Source organism: Ambystoma mexicanum, chromosome 11 (genome assembly GCF_040938575.1).
Source record: "Ambystoma mexicanum isolate Mex_15411 chromosome 11, UKY_AmexF1_1, whole genome shotgun sequence".
In the NCBI taxonomy this organism is placed as follows: domain Eukaryota; kingdom Metazoa; phylum Chordata; class Amphibia; order Caudata; family Ambystomatidae; genus Ambystoma; species Ambystoma mexicanum.
This window is the reverse complement of record NC_090934.1, coordinates 881943880-881968175: the sequence shown is the minus strand read 5'-3', so window position 1 is coordinate 881968175 and position 24296 is coordinate 881943880. Positions and strand designations below refer to the sequence as shown.

Sequence of the window (24296 nt, the reverse complement as noted above, 5' to 3'; positions counted from 1 at the left end):
CAGGGGAGGGGTAGTGGGACAGGGAAGGTAGGCCACCCTGTTTGAGAGGGGAGAAAAGGGAGGAGTGCTTGAATTCTCCAGCATGGGGTCTGGCATGGATTCACATGCTCATGAATATTCCCCGTTGTCAGGCTGGGAATCCTCGGTAAAGAAAAAATCAGTTTGTTTTGTTTCTGAACTGTCTTTCTCCTAATAACCAATCACTGGTCTCTGGGTCATACTGTCCCCAGCCAATGACTGCCCTCTACCTAAGCCCCTCCTCTGGCAGCCATCTTCAGATTTTTACCGCACGTTCAAGTGTTGGGAGTCCTCGTGCTATAGCTCTCGAGCTTTTACTGCATTTTGCGATTTTATTTATTTATTTTTTTTTCTTTCAAAGAGTTTAATCTAATATTTTCAGTTAATCGAGCCTCAAGCTCCACCATTTCTACTTCTGATGAACAGGGACCCGTTTTGGAATTTTTTGCGCCCCTTAAGGGCGAAGTGTTCATCGAGTTCCGCTTCTTGGAGGATTCCAGAAGATCTTTGAGGCCTACCCCGCCTGGACATGGCCCAGGACAAAGGGAGCACGACGCCCGGATCCAAGCTGTTCAGGAGCTGCCCTGGATGCGGATTGCAGAATGTCTTCAAGGAGGACGAGCATTCTAGATGCCTCTACTGCCTTCAGGAAGACAAAACGCACGTGGAGAAGGACTGTGCGTTTTGCCAGAACATGTCAGAGCGGACCATGAAGGATCAGCGTATCCGTCTCACCAACTGGCTGGAGGGGAAGAGCCCAGAAGCAGGTGAGAAGAAAATGGGTCCGAGCGGACTTCTAAGACCTTTGAGGGAGCTCCTGGCGACGGGAGGCCAACAAAAGGCAAAGCACTGCCAGTCTGCGGGCACCAGGAGCGCCGAACGGTCGGGCTCCTCGGCTGCCAGGCAGGGTGCACTTTCACCGACGCCATCAACCACGAGCCAACGCTCTGGCTCGGGGGGGGGGGGAAGGAAGTCTGAGAACCTGGGAAAGCTTCGGGATAAGCCCCGGTCGATCCCGATGGAGACAGCCGAGGGGAGCGAGGCAGCGACCCTCCCCCCCAAGGTGAAGGCCTCAAGCGCATCCAAAGTCTTGAAGGCTTTGATTCACCCGGCTAAGGCCTCTATCGAGGGAGTCGTGGCGGCTCTGGCGAAGCCTGTGGAGGCTACCCCAGTGGAGGCGACCTTGGGGCCCAGAGTTTCCCTGCCACCGCAGAGGGAATCCTCTTTTCAACCCATCGATTAGACCCCTGTGAGAACCCCGGTGGAAAAAGACGGGGGGGGGGGGTGCTGTGGCCTTCACGGATACGGGTACAGCCTCTGAAGTGAAGAGGAGCTGGCTGAAGTTGTGAAGATCCTGGAGAAGATGTCTGAGAAAGTCTGGTTCCAAGCGGCCCGCTCCTCATCGCAGGAGGCCTACAGAGGACGCGGCAAGTCAGGAGGATCTCGTCGTCAAGGAGGCCAAGGCGGCAAGGCCACTACCAAGCAGGACTGAACCGGCCGTAGTGTCGGGCCCCCACCTGAGCACCCCGGTAGGAGGCCAGCTGGCGAAGTTCGTCAGCGTGTGGGAGTCCATCTCCACCGACCGATGGGTGCTGGATGCCCTGGCCCTCGGGCACACTCTTGAGTTTCTAAAGAAGTGCCCCTGCATTCCACCCGTGGCCAGGAAGGAAAACCACACTGGAGTATACTCGCGTTCCTTCCTCTTAAGAAATGAGACCGGCGGCTGGGGCCCCATCCTGGACCTTCGTCATTTAAACAAGTACAACAAGTTCCGGATGGTCACTCTCCAGCACGTGCTGGGGCAACTGGAGGAGGGCGACTTCCTATCGTCGCTGGACTTGGAGGATGCCTACTTCCACATCCCCATTCTAAAGGGACACCGAAAGTTTCTCAGATTCGTCGTCCAAGGACGGCACTACCTGTTCAAGGCCCTCCTCTTCGGATTGAAATCGCGCTCAGGGTATACACCAAGTGCCTAGCACCAGTGGCGGTGCGGCTTCGCCTGCAGGGGATCCACGTCTACCCCTACCTGGACGACTGGCTCATCCGAGCAAGGACAAGAGAACTCGCTGTCGAGCACACAGCGAAGACCGTAAAGCTGCTCACGCATCTGGGATTTTCCATCAACTTCACGAAATCCCACTTGGTTCCATCACAAGTCGTACTGTTCCTGGGAGCCAGGCTCGACAGAGTGGCGCGATTGGCCTCAACGTCGTAGGAAAGTTCGACCATGGACATGGCCAGGGTGAGGTCCATCAAGTCCCTTCTTGGCATGATGTCCTCGTGCATCTACCTCGTGCGCCTGTGCAGGCTGCGGATGTGTCCACTGCAAGAGTTACTCGACGCCCGTTGGATGCAAGCGGCGGGCAGCTTCGAAGACAGGATCTCGCTCAACGAGACCTTCCGCCAAGCAATCGGTGGTGGGGCACCCGTGCGCGTCTCGCGGCGGGTATGGACTTCCAGACTCCGGCACATCAGGAGACGGTGACGACAGATGCCTCCCTGGAGGGATGGGGAGTGCACAACGGAGATCTCCATGCAAGAGGCCTTTGGCTCCCGGAGGAGAGGTCACTACACATCAACATCCTGGAGCTCCGAGCCATGTTCTGGGCCCTGAGGTCGTTCCTCCCGTCCCTCAAGGGCAAGGTGGTGAGGATCTTCACCGACAACACCACCACGATGTTCTACATCCAGAAGCAGGGAGGCACCAGATCCCCAGCCCTATCCAAGGAGGCCCAGGATCTGTGGCACTGGGCCGTCGCCTAAGGGATGTTTCTGGTACCCTTCCACTTGGGAGGAATAAAGAACACCATTGCCGACTCACTCAGCAGGGAGCTACGCTCGTGCCACGAGTGGGAACTGCGACAGGATCAAGTGAATCTGCTATTCCAACGATGGGCCAATCCCCAGTTCGACTTATTCGCGACGGCGATGAACACCAAATGCAGGAGGTTCGCCAGCAGGTTTCCCTATCCGGGGAGCATGGGCGATGCCTTCTCATTCCCCTGGGAGGGCCTGTTCCCGCCATTGCCATTGCTGCTGAGACTCATCAACCAACTCAGATGGTCCTGTTGCAGGTTGATCCTCGTCGCACCAGCGTGGCCGAGACAGATCTGGTTCCCTGACCTTCTGGACATGTCAGCGTTCCCCCCCCCCCCCCAGTCAAACTTCCGACAGACGCGGATCTCCTCTCCAGAGAAGGAGGCGTCATCCTCCACCACGACCCGGGGTCGCTGGACTTGCAGGCCTGGCTCGTGCAGCACTAGAGTTTGGAGGGTACAATATCCCGGCGGACTGCAAGGAGGTGCTTGCTAAGGCCACGGCGTCCTCAACTCTCAAGTGCTATGGACACAAATGGAAGAGGTTTTCTGTCTGGTGCCGGGCACAGAAGATTAACCCTCTGCGGATTACGTCCCTTCAAGTGCTGTCGTACTTGCTATCGCTGGCCAAGGCGGGCTGACCCATGCCTCCATCAAGATCCATCTGGCGGCAATCTCCCGCTACACCAGAACTCTGGGGCGCTCATCCCTGTGGTCCCATCGCCTGGTGAAGGAGTTTATGAAGGGACTGTTCCGATCGTTCCCGCCGGTGAAGGCTCCGGTCCCGGCGTGGGAGCTCAACGTCGTGCAGACCAGGCTCATGGGGCCGCCATTCGAGCCTTTGCATTCAGCACCGTTGAAGTTCCTGTCGTGGAAAACCGTGTTTCTTGTGGCCATCGCCTCCGCACGACGAGTGGGAGAGATCCAAGCCCTCTCCTGCCAGCCCCTATACCTGACTTCCCACGAGACAAGGGTGGTGCTGAGGACGCACCCCTCCTTCATGCCCAAGGTGCCGTCGGACTTCCATCTCAATGAGCCCTTGGTGTTACCTGTTTTCTTCCCGTCGCCGGCCGAGAGGACTTTGCACTCGCTGGATGTAGCTAGAGCGCTTAAGTTCTACGTGGACCGCACAAAGAGTTTTCGGAAGACTTCACAGCTGTTTGTGACCTTTGGACCTGTGAACCAAGGGAAGGCCCTCTCGAAGGCTTCCATTTCCAGATGGCTCTCCGGCTGCATCATGCACTGTCACCGGTTGGCAAACCGACCGTTGCCCGGCCGTCCGGTAGCCCATTCGACCAGAGCGATCGCTGCTACAACGGCACACCTTCACAAGATTCTACTGCGTCAACTGGGATTCCAGGGAGGAGTCCAGAGTCTGCCAGGCAGTGCTGCGCAACCTGATCGCCTGAAGGTGGGCCTGGTGAGGAGGTAAGAGATGCTTAATGTTGAGTTGATGTAATGCTTAATGTTGTGCCTTGCCACCTCCCGTGGTTGTGCATGTGTGTACTGCTATGTATTCTTGTATTCATGAGCATGTGAATCCATGCCAGACCCCATGCTGAAGAAGGAACAAGTTACTTACCTGTAACTGTTGTTCTCCAGCATGGGTCTGGCATGGATTCACATGCGAACCCTCCCTCGTACCCCTCTGTGGCTCTTCACTTGGTCCTACTGCTATTTTACGTGCTACCAAATCTGAAGATGGCAGCCAGAGGAGGGGCTTAGGTAGAGGGCAGTCATTGGCTGGGGGCAGTATGACCCAGAGACCAGTGATTGGTTATTAGGAGAAAGACAGTTCAGAAACAAAACTGAAACTGATTTTTTCTTTATGGAGGATTCCCAGCCTGACGACGGGGAATATTCATGAGCATGTGAATCCATACCAGACCCATGCTGGAGAACTACAGTTACAGGTTAGTAACGTGTTCCTTACAAATCCAGCAGTAAGGGAAATACCTACATTTGGAAGTAGATAGCTGGCTAGTGGGAGAAACACCAGTTAGATTTGAGGTACCTGGCTAGTGGGAGAAAACGCCTACATTTAAGACCGAGCAAACAAATTAAATGGAGAGCCACCTCCCAGTTGGTACACAGCAGTGGTTGAAGTACTTCTTAGTAGCTGGTGTACAATGTTCTGTGAGGTGTTAACAGTGGCAGGGCTTTAAAAGGAGTACAGTAATTGCTGTGCTCCCCATCCAGACCACCCTTACCTTGTCAGTTGCTGCTTGTTGACGGAGGCCGACTTTCCAGGCAAACACTGACTGGAGCTGCTTCTTCGGGAACTGCCGTTTGCCGAGGGCAGCCCAGGTAGGGGGGGGTGCTCTTGGTGCTTGGACTGAAATAGGGCTGCTAGGCCCAATCACGGAGCCAGGGGGTGGGTGGGTGGGATATGGAAAGCAGTGCAAGGGGTGAGGGTGTTTGCCAGTGCGATAAACAGGAACAAATGCACTAAATTACTGAAAAATCACGGAAAACAGGTTGCAGACCCAGCACTGACCTGATCAATGAGTCAAAGCTAAATGTGACTCTGATGCAGGTAACTGGGGAGGAAGGCCCTTGCAGCTTATGTTACGGGCTGCTAGGCCCAATCACAGAGCAAGGGATGGGCGGGAGGCAGGAACATGGAACCTTGTAATAAACGTATATTTTTCAGTATGTCACTGTAGTGTATTCTTTTGGGGGTAACCATTGAATTGTATCCCCTCCTACCCTTCCTCCCTCCTGAAATTGGGTCTAGCTGCTCTGCTACTGCTACCATCGGAGAGTTTTCTTTTCTTTGGCATGGCTCACACTTCTACCATTAGGTTAGATGGTAACACAGCCTCCTAAAATGATTTTGCAGAAAACACCCTAACACACAGACACTGAGGGCTATCCAATGCACTCTCAAATAATGCTTTATTTTCTATGCGTAGCATGTGAACTGATTGACAAGGTGCAACAAGAAAACACAAGTTGCGAAAATACTGGCACATATTAGTTTTATATTTGCATGCACTGCACCCAACCACCCAGCTTGTTAGTGCAGCATTAAAATGTCAAAGGAAGCAAGCATTTTTAAATAAACAGCTTTTAGATTTGTGTTTATGATGTTAAATAGGTGGACTTTTATAGAGACAATGCAGTGTAACTATCAAAATGCATCATTTTCTAGTACACAATTTGTAATACCAAAGTAGAAGGAAGTACACTGGAGCCAGGTGTTTAAAACAAGAAGGGTAAGTATATACATGCATAGGACCTACTGGCTCTCTCCACCACACAGCTGAGCTGCGTTGGAACCTTAGGGCAACAACAATCAATTAGTTGATATCCCTGTTGGCATTGCACATGCCAGCACATACACACTCATTCAGGTTCAGCGTGCAGGCGTTTCCTTTCTAATAATGCACAAATAATAGACCTTATGTTTAGGCCAATATCCAGCTCCCAACCACAGAAGGGACACAGTTCTTTTACGTGTATGCCTTATAATTGGGAAATATCCGGCCCCCAACTGCCAAGCGACTATCCGGCTCCCAGACGTATAGGGGATGCTTCATCTTACTATCTTTGTACCATACGCTCAGGAAAGCATCTACAACCTCGCCATACCCATTCACAAAGCTGTTTCTAATCAATTTTGTCTACCTCCAAAGACCATAAGTCTTGGCATTTTAAGAGATCTACCATGTAGTCAGTCATTTTCGTAATCAATACAGCTGCAATTGCTGTATGTAAAACATAATTTGTCCCTATATGTCCATTTTGCAAATGCAATATTCTCCTGCAACACCAATGACAAAAGAACATTAAGGCATTATAACCATAGAAAATATGTAGGTCTTATTAACTACTATTCAAATAGAAACCAGTGCTAACATTTCGTTACTATCAATATACATGAAAGGGAACGAAATAAGGATTTGTAGAGCAAGAGGTAAAAGCAGTTTCTGGGTGTCTGACATCACCCAGTAAGCAGGAGCTTCCACTGATCAATGTGGAGGTAGTACATGGCAAACTATAACCTTTTGTTAATGCTAATGTTAAAGGATATTTGTACCACACACTATCACCACCGGAGCGGTCCCCTGGCGCTCTGGCGGAGCTGAAAAGGATAGGCAGTGGGGGGTTTGAGTTAGTGGGAACGAGCGGGATAAGTGCAAGAGAGCAGTGATGTGCTGTTTGCAGCTTCAGTTCAGTTAACACTGTTCGCTGAGCTTGGGGGTGCTTTCTGGTCGGTAGATGTTGTGTGCTGTTCTGCAAAGCTATGTGTGGTTTGTTTTGTTGGGGTGTAGTGAAGTTTGTTGTGCTTTAGGGTTGTGGTTGTGTTTGGTTGGAGTCTGAGAGGTGTATGCAGAGGGGTGAAATTGTTAGTGGGTTGCTTATTGGCCTCGCTATCTAGAAGGGATATGTGCTAAATTTCCACGTACTTTCTAGATGTGGCGCGTGAATATCTCTGCATTTCTATCTGGATCTGGCACTGGCTAATAGTCACAATCCTGTCTATATATGACGCACGCCAATATTCACAATTCTATCTAAATGTGGCATTGGTAACATTCCCAATGCAATCTAGATGTGGCAATGGCTAATATTAGCTATTCTATCTAGATGTGGCACTGACCGACATTGACAATCCTGTCTAGATGTGACGCAGGCTAATGTTCACAATTCTATCTAAATGTGGTACTGTCTCTCATTCACAATTCTAAGTGTGGTACTTGCTAACATTCACAATTCTGTCTAAGTGTGGCTAGATAGGAAGGAGGAGGAATAGATGGTGAAGGCAGTAAGAGTAGTAGGAGGCATAGATAAGACAGAACGGAGGAGGCATAGATGGTGAAGACAAAGTGGGAAAAGGACGCATTTACTTTTGGCCATATGACCTCTTCTAATTAAAATTTCTTCTAGATGTGTCCTAATGTTCTTTTAGACGTATTCCCATACACCCAGCGTTAATGTCCTATAGGTTTGTTTCTATGGCCTCTGTTGGCCCAGTGGGGTCCAAAGTAGCTCCTGGTACCTGCTGGTGTCAAGCTAAGCAGGCTCTTCTAGGCTACAAGCGGGAGCTAAATGTCACCCTGCTGCAAACAATTCGAAACCCTGCATGATGCCACATCATACTTCAGATCACTCAAACCCCAGACATACTGGCCTCAAAAAACAACTAAACTAAGCTACTCCTGACCAGAAGAGAATCTTCATATTTCTTGACTGGTCCCACACTCTTGTTATACTTCACTTGCCTAAATTGCAAAGAGCTCTGTACACAGTAGACCTGAACCGCGCACTGCACATAGTTCCATAGGAACGCTGGTTTTTCCTTCTTTCTTTGCCAGATCGTTGACCTTTTCCACACTTAGTTGGAGCCTGCCGCCACTAGAATCGGTTACCTTTTCTTCGCTGAGAGACATATAAACGACTTGACTTTCTTTGCAGAAGCCATGCACAATGTCTTTACTAGTGAAGTCTTCCTGCCATTGTTAAATATACAGCATCACGTCTCCTGATGTTGGATGCATGTCAAAGGACCGCTGCATTGGTAGCGTTTTCATGCGTCGAAACAGTTTTGGGGAAACATTTTGCTTGCATTGTTGGTCTACCTGGGGACATTTTGTCTGATTGCGCACTCTTTGTGGTTATGTTCCCTAGAATGTTGGATGGTCTCACCCTCCTCCTCAGCCCTGACATTAATATTCTCATGCTGTCTTGGATGAATGACTTTAGGCAAACTAACAGCTCATCTCCTGCTCCATGCATGCTCTCTATCATTGCCCTATACTATGTTCAGCCCTGTCAAATGCATGATGATTTATGTCTTGTTTGCCAACACACCACAACCCTCCTATGGTAGATGCAATCCTTCCCTGGGTGGTGGGACTTTCTTGCTGGGGGCGATGGCTGTTCTGACTGGTTGTTCCCCCACTATAGAACTGTTAAAGGTCTGTTTCGCTTCGCTTCACTGCACCTGGAAAGCATTCCTCTGTGCCAGAAAATGTGGTGTATAAGGTATGCTGGAGCAAGTTGTAGGTAACAAGTTGAGTCACTTTATTGTGCTTACAACGTATGTTTGGTATATACACGTGTTAGAGCCACAAGCTCCCACCACCCAGAAAGCTCAGCTTCAACTGCCTGTCGTAGAACTTTAAGACAACAACAATCCATTAGTGCCATATCAGAGTTTCCATCAATACCTAGTTGTACCGTGCCACCGCCTGAATCCTCCACTTTTGCTTCATTTACAACCATTTAATCAACTGCGGCTAACTTTACTCTTTTTGCAGAAGCGTTGCATTAGTATTGCCATGATTGCATCATCTCCCGCACCACACTGTTCCGGGCGGTGGGCTCTTTCTATTGGATGCACACCAAAGGGCCGCTGCGTTGGTAACTCTAGCAATGCACCAAGACAAGTCTGGGGCAAACCGGTTTCTTAAATTTTGTACTCCAGTTAGGAAACTTTGTGTGACAGCACACACTCTACTTTGATGTTCCCTTGAACATTGGCCGTGATTTCCCGTGAGTCCTGATGTAGTATTTCTCCTGCCAGTCGCTGAGGGGAATGAAGCTGGGGGTCATTTATAATGTCTCCAGTCATAAATGTAACAATTGTATTGGGTCTTTTGCCAGAACATTTTGTTTGTTTGTTTTAACTTTATTCAAATTGATTTACAAGTCTTAAATGCATTATTATCTTGACAAATGGATGAAACAACCGACATTAAAAAGAGAATCATAAACATTGAATTTCATATATCTTCTAGTCATCAAGCCATAGCATCTAGTATTCTATGTCGAAGTTGGATAGCGTTTCTCAAATACATATTCAACAATGATGAAACCCATAATTCTTTACATAAAACCAAATACTTAAAAGCCAAAGAATGTTTCCTTACATTTATATATGTCAAAATGGTAATCAAGTATTATACACATGAATGAGCACACTCTAGTTTGCAGCTCATCAGCCTCCCACAGTCCAGATGGTGTTCTCCTCCAAGCGCTTTCTTGTCTCTCTCACTCATCAGGGGGGCAGTCGGTTCAGGATTTGCTATTTAGTCAAGATTCTGGTCTCAGGGAATTCTGGTAGCTGTAGTCCATGAAGCAGCAAGGAACCAACTCCCATTACACCTTGTAAATGCCACAGTGTGGGGGAGGGGAGAAAAACAATTGTCTGGCTCTCCAAAGTGGGGCATGTCTCACCCTGGTGCTGCCCCTCTGGGATCCCAACCTCTCAAATATTTTGTGTACACCAATGTTCTGTTTGCCCATTTACTTTCTGTGAAACACAGCAAGAAATCAGGTTCACCCATGGATCCATGCCCGCCTGACTTCTACAAATCAATCTTTGCACAAGGAACGCCATCAGAGTATTACAGATACCTCCTAAATCTCTCGCTAGCCACAGGAACCGTACCAAGATCCTTCAAAACAGCATATATCAAACCACTCTTAAAGAACACAAGTGGAGACATTGAAGACTTCTCCAACTACAGACCGATGTCAAACATTCCCTACCCAGCAAAACTCCTGGAAACCTACGTATACAAATTGACCCAAGAACACGTAGAAAAACACCACCTGCTGGACCAAGCACAAGTCGGCTTCAGACCCGCAAGAGGAACTGAAACCACTCTACTGTCCATCTGGGATGACCTAAAAACAAACGCGGACTCTGACACAACCTCAGCCCTGATTCTGCTTGACCTCTCATCAGCCTTTGACACAGTTAGCCATGACACCCTAACCAAAAGACTAGAAGACATAGGCATAACAGACACAGCACTACTCTGGACTAAATCTTTCCTAGCAGACGGAACAGAAACTGTTTGGTTAAAGCCCTTCAAATCCACACCACGAGCCAACGACTGTGGAGTACCACAAGGGTCCTCATTATCACCACTGTACTTCAACATCTACCAAACTGCACTAATCAGAATCTTCAAAAAATACAACATTACATGCTACGAATATGCAGATGACACTCAAATCATCTATAAAATTGAAGACAATCAAGCCGATCACTCAACCCTAATCGAGTGTCTAAAAGAAGTCTTCAATTGGATGAACACCAACAGCTTAAAAAACCCAGGAAAGACAGAAATCGTGATTCCATCCAAAAAATCAAGAGAACACTTATATTCCATGGCCAGCGGAAATAGGAACTGCCCCAACTCCTTCTAAGGTAGTAAAGAATTTGGGAGTCCTGATGGACAACACCCTAATCTTAGAACCACAAATAAATGCAATAATCAAGAAATGCTTCTTCCACCTTCATACGGCAAGAAGAATCTTACCTTTCATCTCCTTCACCCACAAAACACTCCCAATCGTCGCCCTAATCATGTCAAGAATCGACTATGCAAACAGCCTCTATCTCGGGACACCAGAATACCTCCAGAAGAAACTACAACGGATCCAAAATACAGCAGCCAGACTCCTCCTCAAACTATCCAGAAGAGACCACATCACTCCAGCCCTAAAAACACTGCACTGGTCCCCAGTCAAACATTGCATCACCTTCAAAACAATGTGCATAACACACAGGGCAATCGGTGGGCAAGGAGCGGAATTCCTGCAAAAGAAGCCGACAAGACTCCTCAGATCAAGCAACAAAATCTGTCTGGAAGAAAAATCATACCTTAAGAAAAAACTTGGGGGCCCCTCCTTCTCACACTTAGCCGCAAAAACCTGGAACAACATCCCGAAAGAAATGAGAAACACCAAAGACCACCTACAATTCAGAAAACTACTAAAAACCTGGCTCTTCAACATAACGGACTCAAATTGAGAAACCAAACGGGAAAAATAATGAAAAAGTTCACTATCCAATACAACAATGACAACAGCCAAAACCGAATAAAGAATCTTACCACAACAAAAGAGACAAGACTAAGTCCAATAGGACACAAACGACACCCATGAGGACACAACCCAACATCCCTAGCCAACTCCCAGCAAAAAACCATCACCCATGCAATAAATGCCACTACAGTTCATACGTGTATAGAGTTAGGCGAGTGTTAGCGCTTACCACACCAACTAAGCTGTGGATATTGACAGGGCCATGGACGAAGAGAGTTGTGAAGGAAGGCAGACGCAGCGCATGGAGCGCTAGCATTGCCCAACTCCAAAGGGGTTAGTAGCGGTAAAATGAATGAGCAACCAAATAAGAGGGTGAATGCGAGGAGACCAAACTTATGGAGGGAACAAACCTGGGCTTACCAAGGCCACCCCCCTACTACAGTAGATTGGGAATGCTCTCTGAGCTAGACTGCAGGGGACGCACACAACGCCTGCCCAGCCTGTACACAAACAGGGGCCGTAGACGGCCGGTACACAACTTGAGCAAGGTTATGCATATGAACGGATGCCATATGGTAAAGAGACTGAGCATCGCACAACCCTGTTCTGGACGCAGACACAGTGACACTCCCACACCCCGCCAAATTAGGAATGGGAAAAAAAATAGCGCCCCACTTCCAGACAGCATTGCCAATAACCAAACCACTAACGACTCCAACCTCTGCATACACCTCTCAAACTCTAACCAAACACAACCACAAACCTACAAGACAACAATCCGCACAAACTTCACTACAACAACAAAACAAGGCACACATGAACCACCACAACAGAACACAACGTCTCCCAAAAGTATAACACACCCCAAGCCCAGCCAACGGATTTCCGGGCCAAGGCTGCCAACAGCACATCACTGCTCTCTTGCACTTCTCCAGCTCATTCCAATAACCCCCCCCCCCCCATCTCCCACCCCTCTCTTTTTCTTTCAGAGCCGCCAGGGGACCACTCCGGTGGTGATAGTGCGCGGTACAAATATCATTTAACATTAACATGTAGACTGCCTTTTCGTTACCTTAGTCGCCAAAGGTCAATTATCCTTGGCTAATAGCTATAGGGAAATGTTAATTTTGGCGCTTTTTCGCAGCAATTAATGTAATGTTTTGCCCTGTCCAGTTTGAATTGTAATATGTTTAGGAGTGGTAGGGTGGGGTAAAAGTTAGTAAATTGACCAATTCATTGTGCGGAAATAAATAATTGGTAAATCCATTTATTTCAATGGAGGGTCAAATATAAACCAATGCCAATAATGGAGGCCGTAAAAGCCAATGCACCTCTAAAACATGAACTACTTAATAGCTGCAATCATTTTAGGGTGCCACTATAAACTGCTGTCTACTTAATAAAGAAAGTGCCACTATTTTCCAAGGAATGATAGTGGCATTGATTCTGGTGTTGGGTAAGGACCTGTGACCTCACTATAAAAGTGTAAGGATTAAGCATAGTGTCTTCATGCATTATCCTCACAGCTTCACCTTTGGGCCATACCTGCTGAACTGCAACTTGCCCTTACCTATTTCACTGTTTTCTGGGGTTCTGAAACTTGGAAAGTGCAGTGACGGGCCTGCCTATCACACCACTGGTCCACCTCAGCAGATGGAAGGCAAGGACATTCTTGTAGTGTGATCCTAAAAGTAACTGCCATTCTCTTTAAAACCCCATAACCTGTAACCTTTGCTATTAACGGTGGAAAGTGCAACATATACCAAACACTCAGAAAATGAAAAAATGTAAACTATGTGGGTTTATTTTGGAAAAGGGAAAGTATCAGAGGGAAGAGAAAACACAGCATGGTGACCATAATTGCTTACAAACTAGCACAAATTGGCAGATCATGAAGGCCAAATGCTTTTTGCGCATCTTCCAGGTGAAATCTTGCAGGTATTTTTCACAGTAGTCTATGGTCTGTAATCGTTTGAACAGAGCAAAATCTATGTTTATAAGCCGAAATTGATGGTCTGTGTGTATGTCCTTATTTTTGTTCACTGGTGAATTCCACTCAGTGCATCTTTTAACATTGTCTTAATATTTATAAAATAAGAAACGTGTTGAAAAGATGGATGTTGAGTTAATCCAACCATAAATGACCATCCAGTGCTCTGATGAAACAATACTTGCATGCCGTTTTAATCGCCAAAGTTTCTCAGCAGTTTGAAGGAATCTAACAACCAAGATGAATCTGTATTTTTTTTCTTCTTTTCAGGTAGCAACCGGAAGAGGGATTACCGAAATCAGAGAGTGAAGCGCCCAGATTACAAGGTGGCCTATGTGCAGCTGGTCAGTATTGAGCTTATTAGCGGAAAAGGCCCTATATTCACTGTTCCCCTCCCACCCCCCCATGGGAGTAAAAGATCCACTTCCCTGCGGAAGTGCATTCTATTTTAAGAATAGTCTCTCATGAGAATATTTATCGATGGCCCCCGCCTGCCATTTGCTTGTGTTGAGCTAGGGATGCACCCAACACGGGTCCAAAAGTAGGAAACAAGTAATCCACAGAACTGAAAGGAGTGCAGCACTTGCAGGAAAACACATTTCAACATCACAGCCGGGAACATGAACCGAGCATAGCCAACTTCAAGCCCACAGCGGGCTGAATATTTTATAGCTACAAACAAAACATTAGCATATTGCAGAAGAAATGTAACAAAAACATCCTAACAATATCATTGGCTGGTCGTCACCAGTCCCCTAATCAACCCTATACATTGTCCAAAAACTCTTGTCAGTTACCATTTTATCACAAAAAAGGACCCGACCCACCTAACATGATCTCACGCCCTTTGGACAGCAAAAAATGCACCAATCCCATCTCTGGGAAACAGTTTGATAAAGGGCTTCATTCTAATTGGACCATGCTACGACAACTAGGGCTGCAGCGTCCCACCAAGATGGACCAATGAGCAGCAAACCAACATTGCACAAACCTCCTCTATTCATTCCCCATTCCCACTGTGTGCATCTACTCATTATGTTGCTCCCTATCTCGATATTTGGTGCAGTACCCTTTGGGTGCACTACAACAACCTTGACCTCCTGGCAATACGAACCCAACCTATGGTATATGTCTGTACTACACAGGTTTGTAGTGTGGCTAAGCAGCCAGGTTGTGAGCAGTAGGGTGGTTACACAGAGATTTACAGTGACAAGAATAAAAATAAACTCTTGCACTGAAAGTTTCTTGATTAAGCAATTATTAATTTATTTAAGTCAGTTTGACTAAGCCGTCTTCAGGAGGGGTAATACAATAGTAACACACAAATACACCCCACAATACACACGCTTAGGTTCTCTAAATCAGGAAGTACCCATTTGGGATGGCGCACAGACACTTCCTACATCATCAGTTGACTTCAATAGCTAGGACACTGTGGACAGTAATATATCACTGGTACATTTAGAGCAATATTGAGATGGATGTCAAAGAGGTTTTAGAATAAGACAAGAGATCACACAAATATTATTAAGCAGGTAAGGACTTTTGAACCCCCCCCCCCCCCAACGCACAGTAAGTTAACCCTTTCCTGGAAGGAAGGTACCAACACCCAATCAGAGAGGAGAAGAGTCATTCAGGGCCAGCCAATGTCAATTGGGCAAAAGTCTAGGTGAGCTGAAGCACTTCTTGCAGGTAAGTAAAAGTCTTGCCCAATGTTTCATGAGTCTTTGTAGAAAAAGTAGAATCAATGTAGGGCCACAAGCTGGGAGGCTTGTGAGGGGTAGAAGATGCAAGCAACTCTACAGGAGCAACCAAGACTCAACTGAGAAAAAGGCTACATGACAAGAGGCCAGTTCTCTTAGACTGTAAAGTACCTTGGATTAGAAGAAATTAATCCAGCTGGCTTCTGGTCCTGTGTGGCTCTGTAGATCTTTGTTTCCTGGACAAACTTCAATTCAGTGGCACTTCAGCGTTTCAGCTCCTCGCTTCTGACAGCAAATAGCAACACTCGGATACCACTTCAGACTTTCCTTGCTTCTGGGGTCCAGCACTCTGTTGAGGTGGCTCAGGCTTGGTCAGTCCTGCTTCAGGGAAGTCCGGAGGATCTTCCTGGCGCTCGGGTCGTACTTAAAAGCGATCCACTCGATTTGGTGTTCCGTTCCATTGGCACTTTGGTTCCAGCCGCAGCAGCGGAAGTACAGCCAGCTTCGAGAGGATGTCCAAATGAGTTCACTTTGGAGTCGATGGGTCCCACCAACTCAAGGGGAGAGGTTGTCCTTGCAGGGCTCCTCTAGTCAAGGTGAATTCGGAGATTCGGCTCAGCAGCAGGGCTTCACTGGGCAAACCAATAATCCAGGAGTTGCAGCAGGTGTCTCTTCCAAGTTCTTCTTCAGATTCCTTCGTCCAGTGGTCGACTTTACCTTCCAAGCCAAAAAGCCTTGCCGTTTATGCAGGTTTCTCCCATCATTCCAGCCCAGCTGTCAATCACACAGCAGGGTGGCTGTCCTTGACGGACAACCAGCCGGTCAATCCTGAACCAAGGGGATTAAGCAGAGTTTCGGGCACCTCCCTCACTTCCTGCCCCTGCCAGACATATTGGAGCCAGAGGCGGGCTTCACTCGTGAATCCCGCCAAAGACAAAACGAACAAAGGGACCAAACCTGGTTTGGCCGCAGGGTAAATCTCAAGAAGGACCTTTTGCAGGAAGAAATGGCGAAAAAAGAAGACCGGGGCCATTTTCACAAAATGGGCACCCATGGGTGCTTTACTGCAGCTGCGAACGCAGCCAGCGGTAAAAACTCCCACTAGTAGTTAAAAGTAAACCACTGCCCCCAGCCATTAATTGTAGAAAGGGTAACCTAAAATAGTTACATGAGAAACTAGACAAAGGGGATACTAAGTAACCTGGGTCTAGAAAGTTACAAATGTTAAAGTCAATTTCACTTTACTGCTCTTGGAAACAGTAGTTTATCCAAGAGAAGGTATTTAAACCTTTGGGAAATCTGAAAGACGTCCCTGTGCCACTGCACTGGAGGTGCTATGTGTCACAATGTAAAAAGATGATGCTTATGGAGTTTGTCGGACTCCATAACCAAAATGAAACCAAGTTTAAATCGCAGTAAAATACACAAGAGAGTGGGGAAAAAAGTCATAGGGTCCAGCAAAAGTGCTGGGGTCTCTAAGGTAGAGAGGAATTCGCACATTTCGGAGAATTCTCCCTAGCAGTTGCCAATTCTGGTACACCACCTTCTTGTAACCTCCCTGCAACAAATGGTCTTCTAGAAACACATGACTGGTCCATTGATGAGCACTGCTCCTGGTCCCTAAATTCTGCTAATTTCTCCATATTATTCAGCCAATTTCACATATTGGCTGCATGATAACTTCTCTCACCCCTCGCTGTTGCCTTCACCAACAGTACGTGTTCTTTCCCTATCTGATGAGGCAGCATCTGCTGTCTGAGACTGAGCAGTCCCTTGAGAAACGATTCCCTTGCAATAATCAGCTGGCAACTATCTCATATCGATCCCCACCTGCCCTTGAGCGCCCAGCCTTCTTGCAGGACTGGACAAAATTCAAGTGCTCCCAACTAATAACTATGGCCTAATACACTCTAAGAGCAGCTCAAGGGAATCCGCAGAAATGATCTGAAATAAAATAATGAATGGAGATTTTTTTGTTAGTTTTTTTTTTACCGAATAAATTCGAATTTTGGGGACATTTTACAAAAATATAGGTGTGGGGTAATTGTAATAGTTAAGGTTGGGTGAGAGGGGACGGGGGGGCTCCCGCCCATTATTACAAAAATAAAAATAGGGCATTTCTGCATTCAATATTTTCATGGACATCCCAGCTCAATACCTCTAGCTGAGGCCTACTCAAAAAATGGCAAAGCTCTTGCTTTAATACCTAATATTCCTACAGATACAAGACACAACAATGCAGTGTGTAATGCATGCAGGAATACGATGCCTTGCATTGTGCTTCGTGCCGTTCACAGAAGTGGGGCTATGTGCTACATGTAAAATAATATACTGCATCCACTTCCGTCAGGTGCAGTGTATGCATATAATAGTGTTATGCGCTGTAATGCTGATAAAATAAAGCTGCAATGCAACAATTGCCTGTGTTGTTAAAAGTAAAATATACTACTGTATGCTAGTGCTATTTTGCGCCACCTTTTAGCTACTAACCAAAAGTTGCCAGCACTGCTACTGTTCTCATTACACATGACCATTACGTCAGTGCATGGGTCCTGATGCCCTGTTAGACACAGTTTTTCAGACGATACTTGCGCTTATGTTGTGGGCAATGCACCTGCATCTGAACATTTGTTGTACTTGGGTACCTACTATAGGGCTTTGTTGGTTGAAGACCAAACACAGAAAGGAAACTTTAATTGTAGGCAATTCATTCATTACGTATAACTGCGTGCTAAACTGGATTGAAGTATTGTACTATCCAAAGTTCCCAGTGCAGTGCCTTGAGGGGGGCATTCACATTTGATACATTATGATCAAAATAATTGACTGTAAATACTCTCCTCACACTTGCACAAAAATGTTAATGTTCATCTCAACACAAATGTACATGTAACATCTGAGTTTTTCTCACTTGATAGTAAGAGCGAAAAAAAAGCACTAGCTAACTGATTTCGGGGGCTGGGTGGAATAATTAGCCAGGATTGGGTCCTAAATTTGAACCTTCTAATCGGGATGTTAAGTAAAGGCATGCTCGGTCCTTCATACTACCTGTATTAAAACACATTCTTGGGTAAACCGACTTTTTCACATGGGAACAAAACACCTTTGTTAATACATCAGAATAACTTGACTTCTTGTATGTGCATAATAACATTTAACCAGGATCTTTATATTTCCTTTTCAGTTGCAATAAGAGGGTGTAACTCTGTGGAGATTTGCAGCGCAAGTTGTAGATCTAAAGCAGTTTTGCACCCATTTTTTTAGGTTTAGTAACCTCTTAACCTTTGTGTGGTACATGGCTTAGGGTAGTGCTGTCTCTGTAGCGCTGAGGAGAATGCTCGGAATTGTAATTCTCTAAAAAATTGCTTATAAAGTAATGTTTTAGTGAAATTCCTTTAATACTATCAAGAAAGGAAGTACAGATGACGAATTACCTTGCGCACTGCAGTTTCCTGATATGCTATGAATCACCCGACCAAACTATGTTGTAGGAGCTTTTTAAATGATTTCTTCCATCTCTAGCTTAAATCGGGAGGGTTGGCATGGATGATGTTGTTCAGTTATTTGCTAACCCATTGATTGCCCATCGGCATGATAATCCCTAGGGCCGTTTCCACCCAGTTCCTTCCCTTCCCCGCCCAAAACACCTCCTCATGGGAACCCTTTCAGTTTGCTTTAACCAAGCCTTGCCATCAAGCTGTGCTTTTGAGAACACTCTGGCAGGCACATTGATTAGCCTTCTGAGAGTTAATGACAACTGGTTTAATAAAAATGTCTACACAAGGGCTGTCTTCAGCCACTTGATTTATAAGCACTATGCGTGTCCTTTTTTGAAGTACTGTGCAAAGCCAACGGTTTTGGCTCCTGTGTAAGTACTAGGCATTTGCCAGGCACTGCTATTAGATGTGCATGATTTTGCACCTGCTACCATTAACTGCCAGTTAATACCACTATAGCCACTATGGCATTGTCTGGCAAGTGCCTTTTACCATGCCTACACAAAAGCCCAAACTGTTGACTTTGCCAATGCTTGTTTTAATTATACATGTATTTCTAGGGCTTAAATCTATTTGGATTCACTTGCTTTGCATATGCCGCTTTCTAGTGGTTTGCTTAGTGTATTGGATCTAATTTTTTTTAAATGGAATAAGAGCATTGACAGGGGCGTTCCTGTCAACACTATACCTTTCCTATGTATACATTTGCATGCCAAAGTCCTTGGATTGTTTTTTTCTGCAATAAGTCGGGCACGACTGAGAGAGATGGAGCTAGTGCCGCAGGAGCTGATGTTCACAACATTCAGATGATCGACCCAGGTGATGCCAAAGAAATAAAAGCGACAATGTTCTGCTCTCTTCGATGCACCGCAGGGTGAGGCGGGGGGAGAATGTATACACTTTTCTTCAAAGCCTAGAGAATGCCTCTCTGCCCTTCCCATTTCTCTTGATTGTTTTCACTAGTTTCCCAACTTCTATATGGAAACCACCCCTTTTAAATTCTGGCTGGAGTGTAACTCAAAATTTCTCTCAAAGGATACGCACAGTGTACAATAGTTGTCTTCCGTTGGATCACACCGAGGACAGCTGCCGGGCATGTAAAAAATGCAAGCCAAAAACCCTAATAGACTGTCAGGAGAAATGCTGTACTAATTACACCATGCAGGCTGAATCGGCGTAGGGCAAGGGCTGCACCAAAGGGTAGGCTATCGAAGTCTAGGAATCGAGGGGGCTGTGCTCAATCCTGGACAACCACAAGTCGAGGCTCCCAAGGGTAGGGCCTCCCAGCTGGCCCTGACCTCCAAAGACTTGTCTTAATGTCGACACCTGGCTCCATGAGGATTTGCATCACCCAAAACACAAACACCATCATTCAGAAAGCATTTGCTCCAAGGGTGTAGGGCATACCTCGAAGCGTAAAGAGTTGAGCAAGTCTCGCAGACAGGGCTCTGCAACCTCAGAGGCCAGAAAACACACTTCTTGGGTAAATGTGATTTTTATAGCTGTAAGAATCAATATTCCCCCCTCAAGCTGGATGTCAAAAATTGATGAAAAGCTGGTCATCTTACTTCTTATTAAACTTAGTGCTTTGGTCAGGTGTGTATCCTACACTGAACATGTCACTTGTAAAATGGAGGTTCTCTGCCTCGAATTGGAGAATAACTTCCCAGACATTCTAAGTGTTCTAGCCATTCTTTAGCTCTTTCATGTGAATATTTCTACACGTAAGTGAGTGCGTGTTATAGTAAGACATAAACCTGGATACAAGTTAAATATCTTATTCCTGGCTGTTTAAGATATGGAAACCTGTTAGGTCACCCACCTTTCTTTGCCTTCCAAGTATGCCCATCCGTACCTTTTTATAGAGTACCATAACATTCGTACGCATAGGTACCTGGACCTAACAGAGGAACGAAGTGTGCCATGGTAGACCGTTAATCACAGACATGAATATTTGAATTGGTACCCGATTCTTTAGGATTAACAGAGACAAAGGCTTTAGTCAACCTTGTAAAATTGTATATACCTTGACTGTGCTGTTTTAGTTAAGCAAGCATTTCAACACTTCTGGAATATAGAATATCAGTTATCTGCTCTTTTTTTGCCTATTGTGCACTCGAATGTCTTCCCTTCTCCTTTTGAACTTCTAAAAAAAGTCAGTGTTCCGAGGAAGGTTTTGCAAAAATGTTCATGCATGTCCCTGATGAATCCATGGGATATTTGCAAAAGTGACTTTTGACCTGCATCGTTGGTCCCTTCCTACCTCGCTACCTGACCTCTTGGCATATAGCAACATATACCGTTCTCTGCTTGCTACAACCTTCCCATGCCCCTGCACACCCTCAACCTTCTACAAATCTGTTTCCTCTTAACCGCTATCCCCCTTGCATTCTCCTAGGGACCCCATGAACTACCATGCATGTTTCCTCCACTTTCTGTCCTCCATCCTGACCCTCCCCAGCTCTCCAAAACATCTTCCTGGCCACTCTATTCAAACCAAATCTAATCTCGTATACCCCTTCCAGCTCCCTCTTAAACGTACCCTTCTGCCTGCCCACCGCAATCACTCTGGAATTCCTAATACCCCAGAAACAACGTTTCACTCCCGATTGATCACTTTTCCTTCTGTAGGTCATCTATCATATAATGGCATGGATTTTGCAGCACAACACTGCCACTCTGCGTGCTCTCAACACTGGCTCAGCTACATTCTTCACCTTTACTCGCCTATCTGAAAAAGGTGGAGGCGATCGACTTCAAATCCCACTTTTGTATCCCTGTAAGTTTTTTTTTTTTTTTTTTTTTTTTTTTTTTTTTAAAAGGCTTGTGTGTCTGCTTAGATCACATGCTCTACTAGTGGTAGTGTCTTTTTACCAAATTAGAGACTCAATCCTTCCAGGACACTTCTTTGACCATTAAGCGTAATTATTATTACTCCTCAAAAAAGGAACATATATAAATATATCAACAATCTACTAAAATAGTAAACATCGTCCCCCTAAGAAGTGGACATATGAATTTTGTTGTAGACTGTTAGATCATTTCACATCTTATGAATGAAGCTATTTGACGCCCTGTGGACCTTGCTCCATCACATGGCGGCTTTTAAAGTTAATATGTTTGAAGATATTCTTCCAATATAAGACATATTTCTAATTTTCTCCTGAGGAAGGGGCGTGCTTTCCGAAAAGTGTTGAGCTGAAAATTCCCTTTGGAAGAAGAATTTAAGGACTGAGATTGTTTTTTTGATTACATTCACTCTAACCTTTCCGTTTGATATGATTTATCAAAATGTTGTTTAAATGAATATAATTTTTTGTCTGTTTTCTGGCGTAAATACAGTGCAGGGGACATGGATATCCCTAACAATGGGAACATACGTACACCATACATTACTATCACTGATATCTGGAGCTCTTGCTCTCTTAGGCTTCCTTGCTTATATAGCTTACATGTACTGCTCACATATTGCTCTTAGACTATTATCTACAGCTGAGTCACTGCCTGTGCCCTGGTGGTACCCATAGCCCATAATTATGCAGAATGCTCTATAGCTACTATTGCTTGATTTGTCTTTTACGTGTTTTTTGTTTTTTTTGCTTCACTTCACAGGCTCACGGACAAATGTTTCAGTTTCCAGACCTCTTCCCAGAGACAAAAAAAGCAGCAGAGCCAGGGTCCTTTGAGGATGTGCAGGAGAAGTTTATGGAAGATGACAAGCAGAGACAGAAGGATGATCCCCGGCGGGGAGGAGTGCCTGATTGGTTTGGAATTTGAGGAAGCAAATCTTCCGGTATATGGTTTTGAATTACCGATGATGGAAAAGGAGGTGAAATGCCTACTTACTCTGTCTGGGCAGCAGTGCAAGGTGCATCATTTCACTTCTCTAGCCAACCAGATGGCAGTGTCATGAACTGAATATCCCTCTGAACTACCTGTGAACAATGGAATGTAATAAATTAATGAAAACGTGATACTCCAAATCTTTGCTGTTGATATCCTTTATGTTGAAGATGTATTTTGTTGTCTGCTGCATTAGATGAGCATAACTATGAAAGCATGGGAAAGGGGCAATGTCCTGCCCAATGAGAGTTGGCCTAGTTTGTCTATGCATGGTTTGAAAATGCCCAACCTAGGTTATTTCACAGTACTAAAAGTTCCATCCCTTGTGAGAGAAATGCATTCCTCAGATCACCAATGATGCTCCCTTTCCGAGGGAGAAGTACACCTTGCTGCTACAATATTTTTGACAACGCCTTTGTCGGAGAATGGAGGTTGTACTCTTTACACTGAAAGGACATTCTCATCAATTATACCTTTTGATAGCACATTAAGACAATTGTCATCTGTACACTTGTACTAATTGCTTAAACATTCTCAATATGTAGGACTGGTAGGTCATTATTCATGAATGTTACCACCAGTCTATTTCTCTGAAGGGGATGCTTTCTCCAATTTTATTATGGTCTCTGCCTTCTACGTGAGGTGAGAGTAAATGATCCTAGCTCATCAGCGGACTTGCTTTTATGCATGTAGATCACCAGAGCAGATATATCCCCTGAAACCTTAGAACCATGCAAGCCTTCTCTGATTCTTCCAATGAGGAAGGATGGGTGCAAATGTGTAAGAGCAAGGGGTCATAGAAATGATTGATGCTCGGGTTAAATGATAAAACACAATTCAGTGAATGGTAACTTTGCAACAAGGTAGGCAGTGATTGCATTACAAATTAAACTAACTTTCTAGATAATACCTTCCACACACACCTCATTGAGACATTTTAAAACAAAGACCAAAAGGCATTGGGGCGATTCTAGAGGCACTGTCTGGATATAATTGGCATCACCGTTGACATGCTAGCTGGGCATGTGGAACTATGGAGCAACCTGTACTCCCTTACTGTAGGTCAATGTTTTTATTTTAAGTGTTATAGTAACAGCAAAATAATGAATCTGCTTGCTACTGTACAATCAAATATCCCAACCATTACCCCTTAAATCCCCACCACTTCCCATCAAAAGGCCCCCCTCCCAAAAGCAATATCATGGCCTCCCAAGGCCTACGAATTCCACCCTTCCTACCTGTACACCCTACTACCTACTCATCATCCAGTTAATCTGTTCGGGGACTTTCTTGCCAAAGCATCCATTTCCCCACACTTCTGCATTTCTTCCTGGGCTTCCCCTATTTTAGTATACTCATTTTTCTAATTCCATATTCATATTCATGCACTCTTGCCTCCTCTCACCCCCACACCTTCACAGTACTCCTCTAGGCAAAGGGTAAAATCCAAACCTGCACATGGGATAAACATTATGCCCCCCCTTCCCATGTTATGAAGTACCTGGGGGTATAATAGAACCTGTTCAGAATCTCAACTTCGACCATGCAGTATCTGACATTAATGGCTATTTCCGTTGCCGAGCCTATGGAGCATTTTGAAGGGATTGTGTCCTCCGACGTATTCCTTATCTTTGATAAT

General features: G+C 45.7%; 1 protein-coding gene across 2 annotated transcripts in view; it reads left to right on the top strand.

Annotated features, from left to right (window-relative positions):
- The window catches only part of MRPL23 (mitochondrial ribosomal protein L23), a 261681-nt gene extending 238884 nt beyond the window's left edge, over positions 1–22797 (top strand). For both annotated transcript variants that reach the window (XM_069623942.1, XM_069623943.1), the window contains exons 4-5: positions 13885–13958; positions 22427–22797. In XM_069623942.1, the coding sequence (XP_069480043.1) occupies positions 13885–13958; positions 22427–22591 (239 nt within the window). In that variant the 3' untranslated portion in view covers positions 22592–22797. The remainder of the gene's footprint in view (positions 1–13884; positions 13959–22426) is intronic.
- Positions 22798–24296: the final 1499 nt, after the last annotated feature.